The sequence below is a fragment of the Nansenia antarctica genome, assembly GCF_963989245.1.
Source record: "Nansenia antarctica genome assembly, chromosome: 3".
NCBI lineage: Eukaryota > Metazoa > Chordata > Actinopteri > Argentiniformes > Microstomatidae > Nansenia > Nansenia antarctica.
The window spans coordinates 20,540,760-20,560,911 of record NC_137688.1 but is presented as its reverse complement, the minus strand read 5'-3'; the positions used below and the strand labels follow the sequence as shown (position 1 = coordinate 20,560,911).

The window sequence follows — 20,152 nt, the reverse complement described above, 5'->3', positions numbered from 1 at the left end:
ACGCAGGTCAGACAGGCGCCTCTGTCTCTCTATAGCGCCAGTCTTCATCCCTACTCCCACACTGAGAGTAGAAAGTCCAGGCCTGACTCCGTACCAGCTGTGAGATGCAGAACCACCACTTAGCGTAAAAGCATTTCGCTGTCTTCCAACAAAGCCACTGTCTCGGCCGCTCGGAGACAGAGAGAGAGAATTAAAGAGAGAGCGATAGAGAGAGAGAGAGAGAGAGAGAGAGAGAGAGAGAGAGAGAGACAGAGAGAGAAGCAGAGAGACAGAGAGGGAGGTAGAAAGAGAGGGAGGGTGAAAGAAAAAAGAAAACAGGCCCAGACAGCCACCGTGGCCGATGTGTGATGGATTGAGTGGTGCCCGGGCGTCAGGGGGGCATGCATATGCAAAGCGGTCATTTGTAGTTCGCCGTCGTGTAGCAGAGCCCTTGACCGGCATGGACTTGACTGGCCACAGGGACACGTCACACAATCAGATTAGCAGCCCCCCCCCCCCCCCCCAGTCACAGCCAGGGACAACCAACAGCTGGCCTGAGCCCTAGCAACACTGATTTGTCTGTTTTGTCTGTTTTTTTGCATCCTCTGTTTCTCTGAAAACACAGTGTTGGCAGTAAGAGTTGGTTATGTGTCCCTTGATCTGCATCATACAGTAGAAGTAGATTCTCCCCCCGTGACCTTTAGTTTTCGTCGCGACGAAACCGGATTTTCCGTTTGAGTGGGTCAGTCTGTGCGGTAGATTGGGTCCTGCATCTTGTGTCCTGCATCAATACGTCATACTTCCAATTATTTATTTTTTTACCATTGACTCATTAGAGGTCGTCCTGTTCTATTCATTCACATAGAACGGATGTTTTGTTGGGAGAGTGATATGACAATTAAAAGCAGGGCCGGTCGTGACACTCACAGCTAGCTTAACTCGCTTGTTTTCTCAATTTATGGCTTCGAGTCTTTCTTTTTTTTCTTTTTTTTTTCTCCAGCGGAAACGGGGGATGAGGCAGTGGGTGAATGGGCTTCAGTGTTCAGGCAGCCATAAAGGAGCTCTCTTGTGCCTTCTCTCCTCTCAGACTCTGCAGCCATGTCATTGGGCAACGAGCTGTAAACAGGGATCTGTACACCCATCCAAATGGCAATCACCTTCATTCAGACCCGCCCCCTTGCTGCCTCCCGCCCCATCCCCTTCCCTTTACACCTCCTGTTTTTTTGGGAATGCCGAATTCCTGAACCCGAAAAAAAAAGAGGAGCGAGGGAGGGAGGGAGGGAGGGAGGGAGGGAGGGAGGGAGGAAAAATATGCTGTGGGAATGGTTTGCCCTGGGAGATGGACTGCTGGGATGTCCTCTGCTCATCATGAAGTTGACACACTGGGCCTTTATGTGGCTGTGTGGAGGGTGGCCTCTTCCCTCCCTCCCTCTCTCCATCGCTCCCTCCCTCCATCCACACCCCTGAGGCTCCCATTCAGCTCAGTGCTGGCGGGGGAAGTTGGAGCTCCTTTGTTGTGGGGGGATTCTTAGGAGGCTGTCAAGGCTGAGACTGTGTGGGCCTTTTCTTCCTCCAGAGAAGAAGAGGGAGATAGAGTGGGGGGACGGGGGGGGACGCTAGAGGAGACCGCGGACACAGACGGCCTTGTTATGGAATCCCTGGAGGGTGGGAGAGAGAGAGAGAGAGAGAGATAGATAGAGAGAGAGAGGGAGAGATATTCTATAAAGAAAGGGGCACCCCCAGGGAGAGAGAGAAAGAGAGAGAGAGAGAGAGAGAGAGATTCTGTAGGGAAAGGGGCACCCCCAGAGAGAGGGAAAGAAGGAAATACAGAGAGGCCCTAACACGAGGGCCAAAACTGCTCCTCCATTGCATCATCACTGTTGTTCCCCTCCTCTTCCTCTTCCCCCTCCTCTTCCTCTTTCCTCTCCTCATTCCCCCCTCCATCTGTCCCTGTCTGACTTCCTTCGTGAGCTCAATAACAACTTTCAGGACCCTCCTCCTCCTCACCCTCCTCCTCAACCTTCTTCACCCCGGAACACTGCATTAACTGCAGTAACACAAATTCCATTATCTGGGAGACCCAGCTAAGAGAGACGTCTAGAGATGTCTAGGACCAGAGCCATCATTAGCATCGCCTCTTTCCACCTCCCCGTGACTTATAACACCACTGTATAGGAAACGGACATTTAAATCATAATCAATATCGAAATATCAATGCTGAGAGGCATGGCTAAAGGAAAATCACTGCAGCGGCACAGTCTCCTCAGCGCCTCCGACACCGAGAAGGAAATAGATCCGCTCGGCTCAGGACAACAGGGTGGCACGGTCACAACAACACTGACATTTCAATTTGGAAAGGGTTCATCATGTGGTTCATCATACAGGGTTCTTTGTAATTGAACAATATCCTCTCATGTCATACTTGCTGTCAACAAGCGATTGGTCGTCTAAACAGAAGCCATGGATGGTATTTTTTAAAGAGTAGAATGTTACATTTGAGCAAAAAGATCCAGGTCTGTAGACATCAGTAGACTATCTCTCCCGACGTTGTCATACTCTATACGTTGCCCTTCTGTGCCCAGGACGGTGGCAAAGGTGGTGAAACCACCGGAGAGGGGGATTTCTGCTGCATACATGTAGTGATTAGTCCAATGAGTAGGCCGAGAGGGGGCAGGTGTGACCTGACCGGCCTGTGACCTGGCCAATGTCATGTCATGTCAAGCGTGATCAGTACTTCTGCCACAGAGCCACTGTCACATAATTACTATCTCAACATAGAGAGGTACCACAGTGTCATTCTCAAAGAAATACTACCATTTCAACATACAGACACATACCACAAAGTCATTCTCAAAGAAATACTACCATTTCAACATACACAGACACGTAGCACAGGACCATCCTTCTCATAGAAAGCCAGTTTCAGCACACTGTACCGAGAGGCAGCAGAGTACCAGAGCGTGTGTGTGTAGGTGTAAAGCTGTCCTCTACATCTAGGAGCTGCAGCCCACGCGTTGGGGATCACATTGGGATCATCTGCTACTGGAGATTGAGCATCAGACGCTGCATTTCTTTCTCTCGCTCTGGCGTGTTGAAAATGCCAGCTTGTCCTTGTATGCAGGGTCCAACCTATCAGGATTGCACCTGGTCTGTTCATACAGTGTGAGCGAAAGTGAGAACTAAGAGAGTTAACACAGTATGGCCATAGTCTGGCTGACAATAAACAAAAACGATGGATAAGGTTATGGAATTATGAAGAAATGAATTTCCCATCCATTTGCCATATTCATTGTCGCATCATCATTGTTTACGTTTGCGGTGGCCAACACGGAGCAGCAAGAAGGATAACTCAACACCTCATTCTTGGGTCAGGGAAAATAAAATAGCTCAAAATTCGTCTCCAAATGCCTCTAAACACTAGAAGAGCCGTGAGGGTGACCGTCGGACCCTGTGAGTATTTTTTTTTTGAATATCTTTGCACTCGATCACATTTCAGTACCCTCCTTTTTCATGACTTTACCTAGATATGTGCGTTCTACCACCCAGTATCCTTACATTTTCAGCTATCCTAGTATCAAGCTATTTTGCAGTTTTTCTGTGTAGGAGGCAGGCTATAAAAAGAAGCGCCCTCTAGTGATCTCTGTGTGTAAATAGCAGATTTACATTCTAAAAAGGGGGTCTATTTGACTCCCAAGGCGGCTCTACAAGTAGGTAAAATAGGCACGGCTGTTGTAGTGTTAAGGAGAAACACAACAGCCCCACATGAATGTAGATTCCAAAATAGCTGGGCATAAAAAAACAATTACCCTGCTATCTTAATTGCTTTCTAAAGAAAACACTTCCTGCCACCTTTCCAATTAAAACATAACCAGCAGCAATATTTAATGTATTTTTAAACGCAGCCTGTAGCTTACAGAGTCTCTCTGTCTTGTTCCTTAATATATTGAATACGACCTCCACATTTTTATGACCACCGTAGATTTCAGAGGCAACATTTATACACTTGGGGCTCAGTGCGCTGAATGCTGCATATCTAGCAGCATAACAACATGTGGTTATTCAACACGTGGTGATGATGACGGGGTGTTTTAACTCATCATTCTCCATTACAATACCAATGGCACAGTACGTCGGTACGGTGACCTCAAAGACCACCCCTATATTCAGGTCCTCATCCACTTCCCATACACTAGTGTCTTGTGTGCTCTTGGTGAAGTATGAACCATTTCCACAAATGTGGGTTATTCCGGCGGAGGCACGTCTGAAGTCCCCTCGTGCCCCTGGGAGAGTTTTGTAAATCTGTAGTTCTCTAGTTATGTAGTCCCCCCCCCACCCCTCTCTCTCTACGTCCTGCTGCTCTGTCATCCGCAGGGATGTGTCTGAAGGAGACCATCTGTTCATCCATTTGTCTCCTGCTCTGCTTCCTTTGCCACCATAGCTCCCCTATCAATGATCAGCCCTGCCCTTTCCCCCCCTTCCCCACCCCTCTGAGCTCAAGCCGACGGGGGGTCAGGGAAAGTTGGGTGGGTGGGGCAAGGGGGTTATACACACACAAAGGCACACACACACACACACACACACACACACACGCGCGCACTGTGATCTGCTAATGTACGTGGAGCAGCTGCTTTCTAATCAGGGTAGATTCATCTTTTTTTCCCACTGTACATTTCCTTCCATATCACAGTATATATACAGTACACAAAGGGAAGCTTTGGGTTCCGTGCTTCCCTCCCAGCTGTCATGGCACACCCGTGCGTTCAGGAGTTTGATGGACACTGAGTCCACCGTTGGCCTGCAGGGGACAGGTCTGCTTCTCATCCCCCCGCTGTGACTCCCTATCAGCCATCCTTCAGCTGGGTCTGGGCCCCCGAGAGATGCTCTGAGATGGTTGTGAATATGAGCTCTATGTCCTCAAGAAGCCAACTCTGCCATCATATCTATCATTAGAGAGAGGGGGATGGCATTCACTGGAGATCTCTATACTGCAAAAAGTACATCTAAGTAAGATGAAATATGTTAAATCAAAGCCATGCTTGTTTTTTGTCCGACTGCACTAGTTTTAAGATTTATTTTACTTGTTTTAAAAAATCTTGGCGAGTGAAAATTTCCTGTTCTGTTGGTAGATAATTTTGCTAATTTGAAGGAATATTTCCCCCATTTTATTTCTTTTTTTGAGAGCTGCACTTTTTGCAGTGTATGTGGAGCCTCTATGTATTGGAGCTAAAGTCTCTGTATTCTGTGCTGCATACAGGAAGATGTTGTGGATTACCAAAACCATTAGAGACCATTAGGAGTATCTATAGATCAGTAAAACTGGTTAGGATTTATAAGGAGTTGTATAATTTAAATTTCCTGTAAAGATCCTTGTCTCTCTCTCTCTCTCTGTCACAATTGTATTCATAGATACATATGGTTGCCATCGCCTGCAATCAATATTCCAGATGATATGTGATCAGCTAGGGAGGCTTCTTATTGATTTCCAATAACGGATGGATGACATGTGGTCCCACACCCTGCTTTTACTGGACCCACAGTCATGTGCTCTCTAATCAGGGGGGATTTCACAGCCCTTCCTGAGCTTGATTGTTTTGTTGTGTGCAGTGGGGGGGTTGCAGTGGGTTCTGTTTGCAGGTTACGGTGTGGACGGGGGAAGGGGGTTGCAGTGGGTTCTGTTTGCAGGTTACGGTGTGGACGGGGGAAGGGGGTTGCAGTGGGTTCTGTTTGCAGGTTACGGTGTGGACGGGGATAGGGGGTTGCAGTGGGTTCTGTTTGCAGGTTACGGTGTGGACGGGGGAAGGGGGTTGCAGTGGGTTCTGTTTGCAGGTTACGGTGTGGACGGGGTGGGGGGGGGGTTGCAGTGGGTTCTGTTTGCAGGTTACGGTGTGGACGGGGGAAGGGGGTTGCAGTGGGTTCTGTTTGCAGGTTACGGTGTGGAGGGGGATAGGGGGTTGCAGTGGGTTCTGTTTGCAGGTTACGGTGTGGACGGGGGAAGGGGGTTGCAGTGGGTTCTGTTTGCAGGTTACGGTGTGGACGGGGGGAGGGGGTTTCAGTGGGTTCTGTTTGCAGGTTACGGTGTGGAGGGGGATAGGGGGTTGCAGTGGGTTCTGTTTGCAGGTTACGGTGTGGACGGGGGGGGGTTGCATTTGGCGCTGTTTGCAGGTTATGGGGTAGAGTGGAGTGGGGTTGTTGCAGTGGACACTGTTTGCAGGTTATGGTGTGTGTGTGGGGGGGGATTGCAGTGGGCGATATTTGCAGGTTACCCTTTGAAGGATCTTGTATACCAGAGGCAGTATACTGTCTTTGTTTTGTCTTTTTGTCTTATTTTGGCAATTCACAGCCAATACAATATTCAGTTTGCCTATGTTACAGTATGGTGTAACATCTTGCAATGACTAAATTATTATTTTATCCTGAAAATCCACAGGGCAACTGGCTAACCTCTATACACACAGTGCAGTGCACAGTAACATTCCACACGTAGCACTGTTCATGACCTGTTATTTAGTCCCTGTGACCTCCCGTTCTGAGCCACGTACCTCTGTCCCGTGTGCCGCAGGCTTCCTGAGCACAGGTGACCAGGCCGCCAAGGGGAACTATGGGCTTCTGGACCAGATCCAGGCCCTACGGTGGGTCAGCGAGAACATCGGCTACTTCGGGGGCGACTCCAACCGCATCACCGTGTTCGGTTCTGGGATCGGGGCGTCCTGCGTCAGCCTGCTTACCCTGTCCCACCACTCTGAAGGTAAGAGAACATTCAGTCCACATTGACTTGGTGTCTCAGGCCTCTGGTATCAGATCCACCAGGAATAAGGTGGTCGGGAAAAGCAGGTATCTGTAATGAGGTGGTTTAAAAGAGGGTACCTGGAAGACATTAGAATTCGGTACATGGCTGCTTTAATGGGTTGGCTCATTCGGGTTTTCTATAATGGGGGGGTCACAGTAAAGTGGGTCCTGTTTGTGGTCTCTGGAGTCCTGCCGCATAGATGCCTCAGCCATGTGTCATGAAACAGTCCAATCATGAGAAATGTTGTTTATCTGCCGCATAAGGTAATGCCATGCAATGAAGATTTACTGTCAACGATGGACATGTCCTTCATGCTAAATACGATATGTGTACTTAAGCCAGACATGAGATGAACATCCCTCATACTCATGCTTCCTAATGGATGTCTGTATTATGACAGAGTCCTGCTGGTATGAAGTCATACACACACACAAACACACATACACACACACACACACCATACACACACACACACACACACACACATACACCGCCGCTTTTAACTGTGGCTGTACGTGATGGGCACTATGGTTCACGGCATTAAGCACGTGTGTGGTACCTATAATAAGAACAGGCAGTACTGTATGTACTGTATGTACTGTGGTCATTAAAATGGTGGCTTGTTTGTGTAATGTGTGCTTTATTGACGCTGGTACTGAATGTACACGTTGTTGTTATCGTCAAGTGATGTTCAGTACAAAAACAGAGCATTTGCATGGAGTTGTGTTTGAGTGGCGGTAACAGTGTAAATGATACATCCATATGCTCATACACACATGGCAAGTGATGATTGTTGAGAATCCAAACCAGGCACAGAGCATCTGTTGATTTGGACCAACGTGATCAAAGCTATAAGCATCACGTAGTAGTAGGATAACATCAGGTGGTCGGGCTGGCGTGGGATTAAGGAAAGTGCTCTTGCTGTTCTTGGTCAGTCGGAGGCTACAGTGTTGTAAGGAAACTATTAACTAACATAATTGTTTTCCCCCATGACTGCCTCATCTTGGGGGAGACTGGGAGCCTGGGTGTGGTGTTCTGATTAAGAGACCGCTATGCGTTTGAAAGAGGTCAATTCAGCAGTTCTTCTTCGAAGCCTATTACAGTGGTAGGGAGTTCTTTGTGTGTTCTTTGCGCTCTCCAATTTGCATTAAAGTGTTACTAATTGCCTTGATTTTCTCAGATGAATGATGACTGCTCTTGGATTGAATTTTTACCATAAATGCATTTTTTATTCATACTCCATAATGCCACGCTTCATGTAGCATGTTATTATACTGCCAGTGAAACCAGCTCTTCTGCCTCCCAGTAAATTGGATATTACTGAGGCTGTTTTTTTTCTCCTGAATGGAAATGTATGCGCCACTTGGTCTGACGAGATAAAAAAAAAAAAAAAAGAGCCAGTAAAAGTAGTTAGATCGTTGGCAATTGAAACAGGAGGCTTTCTATCACTGCAGAGCTCTCACTGGTGAACGTGAGGCGACCAATGGCAATCAGATTTCACACAGTCTCTGAGAACACAGATTGTAGTAATTATATCAGGTTTGGCACTGAAGTGAGTTGCGGAAAGTGACAGGAAATCCAAAGAGAAGAAACATATTTCAGCACCTGCTTACAAAACAGCTCTCCTCCCCCCCCCCCCCCCCCCCCTTAAGTCATGCTTATGATACTTTAATAGAAACTGTTGGAGTGTCCCAGTTGCCAAGACAACAAACTAAACAAGAACCGTACCGAGGCGCCTAAAATCCTTGGAGGAGTTTGAATTTGAAGTAAAAAATCTATAATCAAATGAATTATAAACCGTGGCGTGGGCACACCTGGTTCCAGCCTGTCTGTCATAATGGATTTGTGTAGCGATTTCCTCTCCATGTAAATGGACTGTTGTGTCCAGGGAAAGTGCCTTCTATTGAGTTTCCTTAGAATGGAAATTAAGTCGGGAAACAAGATTGTAAACAATGACACATTGTGCCTTTCCCCCCGTCTCATCCTTTGACTACCCTGATTTCCCCATGAATAAATATGCTAATCTGTAATTCATATGATATGCCATGCCAGAAATAGAGGAAGAGTCACATTGAGTGCAATGTGTTCCATTCCTGGAGTGTTCCTGGAGACGGTAGGACACACACACACACACACACACACACATACACACACACACACACACACACACACACACATACACACACACACACACACACACACACACACACACATACACACACACACACACACACACACATGCACATACATACTCTAACACTGCCCAGGTGCTGGATAACGAGCAGCAGGTAAACGAGAAAAAGCCAATAAGCATCCACCTACTGTTGACAAGTTCCCTGGTGTGTTTATGTATTAGTGTCAGCTTCCCCACTCTTACAGTCTGGAACTGTCTAAAGTCTGCCGAGTGACTGTCCTCCACCACTAACACCAGAACAGAAGCCCCTGTTGGTGCAGGACTGAAAGCTCCAGCTTGTGATGCTCCATGGTGTTCCTGAGGCTTAATAGGCTGTGTCCTATATCATCCTAGTCTCTGGTCTCTCTCTCTGTCTCTCTCTCTCTGTGTCTGTTTCTCTGTCTCTATCTCTCTGTGCCTGTCTCTCTCTCTCTGTGCCTGTCTCTCTCTGTGTGTGTCTCTCTCTCTCTCTTTGTCTCTGTCTCTCTCTCTCTCTGTGTGTCTGTCTCTCTCTCTGTGCCTCTCTCTCTCTCTCTCTCTGTCTCTCTCCCTGTCTCTCTCTCCCTATCTCTCTCTCTCTCTCCCTCTCTCTCTCTCTCCCTCTCTCTCCCTCTCTCTCTCTCTCCCTGTCTCTCTCCCTCTCTCTCTCCCTGTCTCTCTCTCTCTCGCTCTATCTCTCTCTCTGTCTCTGATTGCCTGATCCTCCTGTCTGTGTGGGCGTGCCACAGGTCAGAGTCTGAAGACCTCATCCATCACCCCTCAGCCTCACCGCTTCAGCCCCGTGAAGAGGCTGGCCTGGGAGGCCCCTACCCTGGGGTGGATCTCAGACCCAGGTCCCTACCCTGGCACTTCCCTGCCTTCTCCGTCCAATCTCAATCCCACTGCTCCCCATCTCTCTGTCTCACCCCCTCAGACTCAACTCTCCTGTCTGCAGTACAGTAGTATGTGCGGTGCGGTGTGGTTGTGCTATTTATAAAATGGCCGCCTTGTCTCCCGGGTGGTAAGTAATCTAGCTGCACATCTGAGCCTTTGGAGGGAGTGTGGTCATTAAAAGAGAGTCTATCTCAGCTGGAGAGTGTTTTTGACCAGCCTATTAAATGGGATTCAACAGTTGTGTCCCTACTGAGGGAAATCTCTCCCCCACCGTTCTCTTTTCTCCAGCTTCAAACAGGAAATGGGTGAAGAAGTTCTAAGGCAAGGACATTAGCCAATCTCATGTATTATTATCTAGCTGGAATCTACTGGCCCTAATTGAACATGCAGATTTGGCTGTTTCTTCCTCTCTCCTAATAATAATTATGATGTAAAATGAGAGATGGCTTTGCAGTGTGCCGACAGAATATTAAGTAGCCGGCGACTGGGATGTGTGTGTGTTTGTGTGTGTGTGTGTGTGTGTGTGTGTGCGTGTGTGTGTGTGTGTGTGTGTACGCTTGCACATAAAAGTGAGCCTCTTGGTGTGAACACTTGTGTGCATCTGTGTGTGTAGCCGGCGACTGGGATGTGTGTGTTGTGTGTGTGTGTGTGTGTTTGTGTGAGTGCGCTTGCACATAAAAGTGAGCCTCTAGGTGTGCACACTGGAAGTGTATCTGTGTGTGTATCTGTGTGTATCTGTGGGTATGTATGTGTGCGTATGCATGTGCGTGTGCGTGTGCCTGTGTGTGTGCATGTGCGTGTGTGTGTGTGTGTGTGTGTATGTGTGTGTGGGTGGGTCTGCGTATGAGTCCGTGTGAGCGCGCACATGGGGGAAGGGCTATCGGTGGAGGCGGTGAAGGTCGTTTGGTTTCTTTTTTTTCTGTTCCTGTAAGTAATCAGGCTAAAAGCCCTGCTTCTGAGGAAGTGCTCCCCTTTTAATGGAACGTCTCGTACATAAAAGACAGCCAGTGTGGAGGATCCCTCATGCCCATGTCAGCTTTCATTTTTATTAAGACTTCTGGGTTATTGAGGACCGTAAATGTGCATGCTAAATGGTAGGATTTTATTACAAGAATGCAATGAGAAACAGGCTTTATAATGCAAGGCAGCAAGTCACACACATCCACACCACTAGCATCATGAATAGATAATGTTATCCACTCAAACACTGTAATGCATTTTAGCGAGAGTTATATTAATGAAAGAACCAAAATATAGAGCAGATGGAGCGATAGCAGAGGATGATCAAAAGAATATAACTCAGGAATAAAGCTAGAAGGCTACAATAGCATTACTGTCAATGTACTCGGGTTAGGATTATCATGGATATGAGAATCAAACATTCATATGCAGAACCTGTCATACACTTTTGCCTTTAGAATTCAGTCAAATATTCTTGGTCAAATCTGATTATATTATAATGCATAACTCAGGTGGGTGATTGTAGTAGGTGAGGATGTATCCTCCAAGAGAGAGAGAGTGACTCTGCATAGTAATAGTACCATGAATAACACATTGTGCTTCATGGTTTACAACAAAGAATGCTTAAAGGCCCACATCAGTCATTTAGAAGTTTCTAGCTGACATATGACATCCGGATGCTGAACAATGTTATTGCACAATGATTCAAGTCGGAAAATGGCCACTTCTGTCAACAGACTGTATGTGTATGTCGGGAGATACATTCTATTGTCTTTGCTCCTCCTAAAACCACTTTCCACATGCCGTGACATATGATATGTCATTGAGCTGTGTGACGTGGCTAGCCTGTAAAGTTAGTGCCCAGAGTCAAATATCACCCTCTGAACCCTCCTTCACCAGCTTCTTTGTGATTAAGTCAAGCAACTTTTCAACACATTCCCAAAGAGCTCTGTGAATGACTAATGTCATCACTTTGTGCATCCATTCTTTGAGTCTTTTTTTCAAGCAAAGCCAGAAAGCAAAACTGTCTGGCGCCAAGGTAATTCAGCTATATGACTGCAGGTGCTAGGCTAAGCAAGGATAAGGTTTTAATACTGTATACTGAAACCACTTCGTACCTTTTCACTGGAGCGAAGCCCCCCCGCCCCCCCCAACACACACAAACACACATACACACACAGTGGGACTGAGTCTAACCATTCAAGTACAATGTTTTCAGTGTAACTGAAAATAAATTGAACTGCACATTATTGGCGCGTTTCAAATATGATACATGATCTGCCGTCGCGATCTTGAATCAAGTCAGTGCTTTATGAAATGCTGACCTTCTTCCGCATGTTGCAGGTGTGGTTCAGACACACTATTGCACTCTGAGAAGTGTGTTATTCTTAGTCATCACAATAATCCCATTTGCAGTGCAGTACAATGCATCTTCACTTGGCAAAGCTTCGCATGCAGCAGAGATTAGGAAATGACTACTCAGGCAACCTGTTCTTGTACTTGTGTTATTTTTACCCAGCCACCAGTGACACTAATGGCAGACGACATGCTAAATGCCTGCTGCGTGTGTTGTGGCTAGCATGTCCTTAACTTCCTCAGAGGGGGAGGAGGGGATGATAAGAGAGACATCTGTATTTTTTGGCGTTGAATCTGTCACTCATCTTGATGCAATCGTCCTGGAATTTAAATGGTTTTGTATAGGTTGCCCCTGGCATGTTCTCTGCCTCTATGTGTTTATCATACACATACAGGCATATAGCTGCACATAAAGATAAAAAAAACATATATTCACATTAGGGCTGTCAATGTTAACGCGTTAATGTTCGGGTTTCATTTGAAATCATATTACAATAAGGTCATATTACCATAAATCATAAGTTCTACTGACATGCGTGGCAAACGCCTGTAGAGGGGTTTCAAGACAGACTGATTTGTGAACTGGATTGTAATGATGACGACAGTTGTTACATTCCTGACCACTTGTCATGTTTACATTATGTTTAGACGCTAATCACCACCACTTTACAAGTGTTCTGTCCTTTGTGTCAGATGAATGAACATCCTTACTGCGATCAAATCGACAGGCTTCATATCCTTTCTGCGATCAAACAGACTTGATATCCTTTCTGCGATCAAACAGGCTTCATATGTTTCTTTGGACCAGTAATATCCTATATTATGTTCCCATATTACAGAGACAGGGGGGGTATTCCATGTATCTTGATAACTACATCAGTGATTAGTTGAAAAGGCCTGGATCAATTAAATCTCAACTGTGATTTAATACTCAAGTCAAAAGTGATTTAATACTCAATACACAAGTCATTCCAATAACACAATTCAGCCTTGTCTCGACAACGCTAACTCTGTTCAAGCTTAGAAATGCTCGGTTTGTGTGTGCGCATGGAGTATTAAGCAGCCCAGGACAGCTGATTGTCGAAAAGAAGATACTATGACTGGAAAATGACAGTGCAGCACTATGCTTATCGAGCTTTATAACGACAAAAAATAAGAAGTAAAAAAGGGCAATACTGCCGCAATTAACGAGGCGAGGGAAATAGCTTGGCAAAATATTGCTGACAGATTAAATGTGTATGTCATACTAGCCCCTACTTATTGTTTTATTTTAATTTTTCAGATTGTCAGGATGGGGTTTGGAATCCCAGTTCTGACATATACGTATGTTTTACTGCATTTTGTTGTCTGATGCTTGTACTCTGCAATAACAATAAAGTCTAATGTAATCTAAAAATGGATGTTTAAAATGATGGTGTAGGCCAATTTACGAGAACTGACATAACTTCAATGGTGTTTGAAGCCTTTCTGACTAGTAATGATGTTCTTCTAGCATTGTAACTGCCAATGGCCCCTGCATTTGGCATAGATTACTATTTGTTATGATTGCTGATGGATAGATGATTCACTTACTGAGACAAATTAATAATTATTGCAAATCGATTAGCATGAAGGCCCTATCTATCTAACTATTGGCTTTTGTGAATGTGAATGTGGTAATGTTCTTAACTTGTTTATTTTCATTAATACGTTCTTTGGAACTTAAGTAGAAGTTGTTCTTAAGTACAACAATGTTTTTTGTTTCCGCCTGTTAGACATGTTTGCCACGCATCTAAATTGAGGTAGGTACCAGGTTAGTTCTGAGGCATAAGTTGCCATGGTAACTCAGCAGCAATTTCTTTCAGCCACATTCAGGGAACGGAACTCTGAATTAAATGATCGCAAAAGCCTGGACTTTCCTTTATCGCCGTTCATGGAATACCCCCCTTGTGCTTTCACAAACACAGCCCATATCAGAACAACAAGCCTGGGAAATCCCCTATGTCACAACTTGCCACTCAGCAGGGCCCACACTCAAATCCCAACATACAAACATGTTAGTGAATTATGTAACTGTGTCCATCAGTAGCATCGCTAATCGAAAACGTTGGAAAGTTACTGTAAACAAACCTTGAGTTGTTTCAAGTAATCTTATTCAACTAAGAGTGTGAAAAGAGACTTTTGACACTATGGCATTCAGATTCTTAAATAGGTATATATATATATTTATTTGGGTGAGATGTTACTTTGCAAACAATTTACAGGCAAGCTGTTTACATTATCTTTTTAGCAGACGTTACTTTGTAACTGTTCTTTATGTGGTTGTCTGCTAATTAAGTCTGCAATTCTAAGTCTGAAAAAAATACCTCTGATTCCTCTAACCAGTTTGTCATGTATTTCTATTCCAACACCACACATGTTTTTGTTTTATCTCACCCCAAAATACAAGTAAATACTAGTATTTTAAACTTGTGATTAATCATGATTAATCTGATTAATTTTAGGATATTATTGTGATTAAGTTGGTTAACATTTTTAATCGATTGACAGGACTAATTCTCATGCATGCTGAGACGCTGAAATGGCTAAAATGGAGCTTGAAGAAAATAAGTAGGCTGTGAAAGAACGTATGTCCTCCTCGTTACCTCATATCGCTGGATATATCATATTGACATATCACATGACCCTATTAAGAATGGCCCCTTAAAATGACTGCATTTTATGAATTGGAAAATGGAGGCCATGAAGCAAAGGGGAGACTACAGTACAGTCCATCACTGCCTTCACTGCAATGTTACATCTGGACTTGACCTTTGGAAATGACACATATGTGGGCTTCCCACGGCAACGAGGCCCTAGGGAGGTTCTCCCTCTGGTACGGCCCGCGGGCTCCCCCACATCCGCTTCATAATCTCACAATACCGTACAGGCAGAGAGATCCAGGGCACCGTGTTCCTATGGAATATCCCCCTCCAGTCATCTCCGTTCCTCTACACAGGCATGCGACCCCAGTATCACCCATCCATCGCCTTCAGAAGACGAAAATCAAATAAGCACCCAGCCCGAGGGGGAGTATTTGAATCCCCAGCGATAGTGAGCTACACATCCTCCAGTTGTTATTCATTCCAAGATGCCGCTGGCAGCCATTGTTGTGCAAATGCATGTGTGTGCTTGAGAACGGCCAATGACGATTGTCGATTGTCGGGCGCTGAATAGACCCCATTTCCAAGGTGTCAAAGTCATTCAGCCACTCGACACTGTAAACTTACCTCAAGGTTCGGAAACAGAATGCCCCTTCTTCACATTTGATTTTGTTGCTCATTGAAGAGTGTCTGACGGAGCACGTCTCCATGTGTGAAAGTCGCTTATGAACGATAGCGATGGGGACCTGTATTGTCAGGTGGAGCATTCATCCACCTAGATTGACAACAGCGATAATTAAACCGGAGGGATTCGATCTCTGTGGAGCGTGAATAGTTTGGATTTGCACAGGCGATTCTGCTTTGTGCCGAGCCATACTTTAAAGCGTAGCCCATTGTGTAAAAATGGCCTTTTTGGACATTTTTCAGCCAGTCTATCAATAACATTTCCAGACTCTGGAGGGCGAAGCGAGACCTCTGTAGTTGTTTTTTATAACAATGATGGGGGTTTATTTCCAAACTAAAAGGTAGTCCTCTCTTTTGAACCCAAGTTGAAACAGAATTGGAAATAGCCTAAATCAGGCAGCAAATAGGGTCTGTCATGCAGAGAGACAATAAAGCTAAAGCTTTTGGTTGTGTTGAAAGAGAGAGAGGGAGAGGGAGAGGGCAAGAGAGATGGTGAAGGAGAAAAAGGGAGGCCTACACAAGGGAAGAGGGGGAGGGGCTGGGGGGAGGTTGAGTGGGGGGGGGGGGGGCTATAAGAACTACAGTGAGAATGGATGGACAGTCAGAGTTATAGAAAATAATAACCAGTCATGGTGGCCGTCAGAGGTAGCCAGCTGTACCTCTTCCAGGCAGGAGGAAGGCAGAGGAATGAAGAATTGACAAATTGCCCAACCATGGTACCGCAGTTCATTCACTGACTACAGCCATCAGTCTGTCCCTGCTTGGAGCAGCCAGTTGAGCCCATAAAGCATGGAGTCCCAGGTTTAAGAGAACAGGCAGAGAGGAAGGGAGAGAGAGAGAGAGAGAGAGAGAGAGAGAGAGAGAGAGAGAGAGAGAGAGAGAGAGAGAGAGAGAGAGAGAGAGAGAGAGAGAGAGAGAGAGAGAGAGAGAGAGAGAGAGAGAGAGAGAGACAGAGAGAGAGAGGGGGGGAATAATTGAGTCTCCCGGTAACTTTTTTTAATGTCCACTCCGGTAATAGGTTTGATTACTGCATGCAAATACAACAACATCATTTGTCCGTTGGGACATTATGTTACTTCCATAAGTCAATAAGGAGTCTAATAGCACTAATGAAAGATGCAGCTCCAGGACCAGGTCATCAGTTGAAGAGTTACACTCCCAGTGCAAAAGGCATGACGGCTATTATCTCAGGTAGATACAATCCAGGAATCCTTCCTTATACATCATTGTCAAGGGCATTATCAGACACATGCTAATGGGCAGCTTATCTACCGAAATGATGTGTAGCTCTTGTGTACAATCTGTGTGCCCCTGTGTGCAATCGTTCCATTACGCATCAGATGAATTAAGCCAAAGGGAATGTTGTGTTGCACACACCCCCACCCACCCCCCCCCCTTCCCCGGTGCCCCCCGTCTCATCTATTTCCTCTCTGATTACTATGAATCTGTCACACAAGGTGCTGCTGTCCTTTATTCCTTCTTCCCCCCCCTCTCTCTTTCTCTTTCTCTCTCTGTCTCTCCCTCTCTCTCACTCTCTCTCTCTGTCTCTCTCTCTCTCCTTCTCTCTCTCCTTCTCTCTCTCTCTCTCTCGCTCTGTCTCTCTGTCTCTCTCTCTCCCTCTCCCCCCCTCTCTCTCTCTCTCTGGCACCAGTGAAAAGCAGCCATTATGGAGGGATCCATGGGTGTCTGTGTGAGAGGGAGTCAGTTGGCACTCGTCCTGCCCCACCTGCACAGGAAACAGTGACAGCTGAACACTGGGGCTCAGCTCTACCCGCCCCCTCCTCCTCCCTCAACCTCTCCCCCTCCTCTCCCTCCATCTCTCGACTTTTCCATCTCCACCATTTCTCCACCCTCCTCTCCTGTACCTCCCCACGTTGTCTCTCCATCCTCCCCCATCTGCCATCTTTTCTCACCTACCCCATCTCTCCACCATCCCCCCCTCCACATCTCTCCCCCTGCACCATATGTGACAGGGTCTGGCGAAAAAGTCCCCAAGTAAGGCAAGGTCTTTTTTTTTTTTTTTTTTTTTTTTTTTTACAGATTATGAAAGTGCAGACTGTAATATGTAATATGACTGTATACTGTAATATGTGTCATATATTGAAATCTGATGAAATAGTTGAAGAAGATATGCTTATTTGAATGTTGGTACACCTCAAACAGAGATAGGAGAAAATCGCTCTGAATCTAAACACTCGTTTGCAACCATTGCGTCGGTAGCTACCTAACAGCTAAAAAGAAAACATTGCTATACTAACATCTAACTGCATGTTTAGCGTGTCAGAACACGCTGATGGAATATCAACATGTTAAAAACACATAAAGAAAGTAGCCTTGAGAACCGATGGTTCTCGAGCCTAATGGCAGGAGCCGTAGCGTGAGGCAGCTTGATATACAAGTACACCCTCTGGACATGACACTGGTATGTCACAGGGTCTTACCCCCAATCCAACCCTCAGCCGGGGGATCGAACTCACGACCTCCCAATCTCAGGGCTGACACTCTAACCGCAAGGCCACTGATAACTAGATGATCACACAGTCCTTGCTTTTGGACACGTCCAAAAACGTATGTTTGTTTACAAGCCATGTGTCACTAACCCAGTGGCCTGCGAACAGGACAGCAATACAGTGAATCCAATTCACAAATGATAAGTATCTAGTGATCCTAAAACTGTTGTTTATTATATTAAGCGGGCTCTTCAACAATTAAACTTCAACTTTCGTAATATGAAAAAAAAGCAACACTTTTTTTTAAAGAAGCTTTTTGGTCATTTGCGCGACATGAGAATTATCGTCATGTGGACCATTTAACCAGACCTTGTCACATATGCTCATCATGCAATAATAGATTAAGGGCCCTATTATGCACTTCTTAACTTGCCGTCTTAAGTCTTAATTAAGACGCACCGCCAGGTTAAGACCTACCGCCACCCTTATTATGCGCTTCATACGCGCTACTGCAATTATGCAGGTGTCCCTAGGCGCCCACACATAAGACGTAAGACTCCCGTGCATATATTACTCATTGTGGGAGTGTTCATATGTTAATGAAGTGCGTTAGGCGCCCCTGCTATTATGCGATCTGACTTTGCGCCTAGCACTAAGAAGTGGTTTGAAAAGTTCTTAGGCGCTAGACTTTTCATGCACGTTTTCAAACACGGCCGCTGCTACTTCTTCCCACGCCTGTTTCACCACCTCGGCTCGGGGAGGATTTCGCGCCGTTCCAAAGATTGCGAACTGACGAGCCTTGACCTCATGCACGAGCTTGTTACTTTCTTCTGCAGAGAAGCGCGCTGACCTCCTTCTTAGGACTTCCATAATAGCATAGCGCTAAAGACTCAACGCAGCCGGTTCTTAAAGGGAATGGCACCTGGCACGCTGATTGGGTTGATTGAGAAGACGCCCAAAACACACCCATGACTAATTTCTGGGCTTAGCGCCGGGTTTTAGGCGCCCACTACCGCACGCATAATAGCAAAGTGGCCTTGACCACGCCTCCACGTCTTAAGTTTAGATATACCGCCTCGTCTTATTGCTTAAGACTTATGAAGTGCATAATAGGGCCCTAAATGTGTCTCAATTCCAGGTATACTACGTATCTGAATGTTACGTTGAGCGTTGTTGTATTATCTATCTTCATTAGGTAGCGGATCATTGGCGGTTTGTGTGTCAGACGACGAGCGACCGCAGTGAGCTGACTTTTGAATCCCTCCAAGACCACCATTAGCCCCTTCCTCAGCACAGCTTACTTGTTGCTGTTGATAAGCCACCTCTAGCTGCTTGGCAGGGTAGTTGTGCAGTGTTTCTGTAGCGCTACGGTACAGTACTCAACAATCCTCATGGAAAGGATTGTGTATCTACCCCCCTCTGGTAGATTGCTCAACCGCCCAGCGGCCAAATGGTCTCTCTAAAGAGCTCATTAGACACTTCACCTGCACAGAGGTACATGTCCTGTTGTTTACCACCTCCCTGATTACAGATATTCATGAGTACAACACTCTGATTATAACTCCCTTTTTTTTCCCTCCCAATCTCCGCTCACCGCCGGATGAAGAATGATTGTGAGGGGCAGACAGAATGGCTTGTTTTTTTGTTTAGCCCAGTTCCGTGACTTAGCCGGAAGAGACAAATGAGTCAATTTTCAGGGCTGAAAGGAGAGTAGTGTGGTTTAGTTTGTGCCGAAGGACTGAACCATGTGACCAAAGGCTGATGTTTGTAGACCTGTGGATCGCAGGGACTGAGAACACACTGTACACTCACAATCTACCACCTGTGCAGTTTGCATGCTAAAGACACATACTCCTGGGCAGCCCGGAATGCATTACTCGTCTCTGGGAAATTTGCATAGTGTTAGCACAATGAACTCCCCAATGAGAAGAACTTCGGCAAACATGCTGACTAGTAGAAACCTATATAAAGGGCCTAACACTGTGCTGCTCGACAAAAAGACTAAATCTTTAACTCTCAAGCCTGCAAGCCTATAATAGATTTTTAGCTTAGAGAGGTAACACAGTCTATGGATTGTGTTCAGGTCTGTTAGAGTGAGGGAACAGCTAGATCGACTGCGAATGGAATGAAATATAAACCATAGTCAATTTCATCACTTAGAGAAGACTTTGGTTATAAATGTAGATTCGACAAAATTCAGTAGTGGTGCTTCCTTACTACATGCATTACATATTAGATATACAACTTGAATCTGCCTCAGGGCTGGCTA

General features: G+C 45.8%; 1 protein-coding gene across 11 annotated transcripts in view; it reads left to right on the top strand.

The window, feature by feature from the left end:
- The window catches only part of nlgn3a (neuroligin 3a), a gene marked incomplete at both ends in the record, with an annotated part of 107,419 nt that overhangs the window by 45,165 nt on the left and 42,102 nt on the right, over window positions 1-20,152 (top strand). For 8 of the 11 annotated variants that reach the window (XM_080525291.1, XM_080525288.1, XM_080525294.1 and 5 more), the window contains one exon: window positions 6,539-6,724. In XM_080525291.1, the coding sequence (XP_080381417.1) occupies window positions 6,539-6,724 (186 nt within the window). Of the gene's footprint in view, window positions 1-6,538; window positions 6,740-20,152 lie in introns of all 11 variants that reach the window. The other 3 variants (XM_080525289.1, XM_080525296.1, XM_080525297.1) reach the window with 1 other exon arrangement.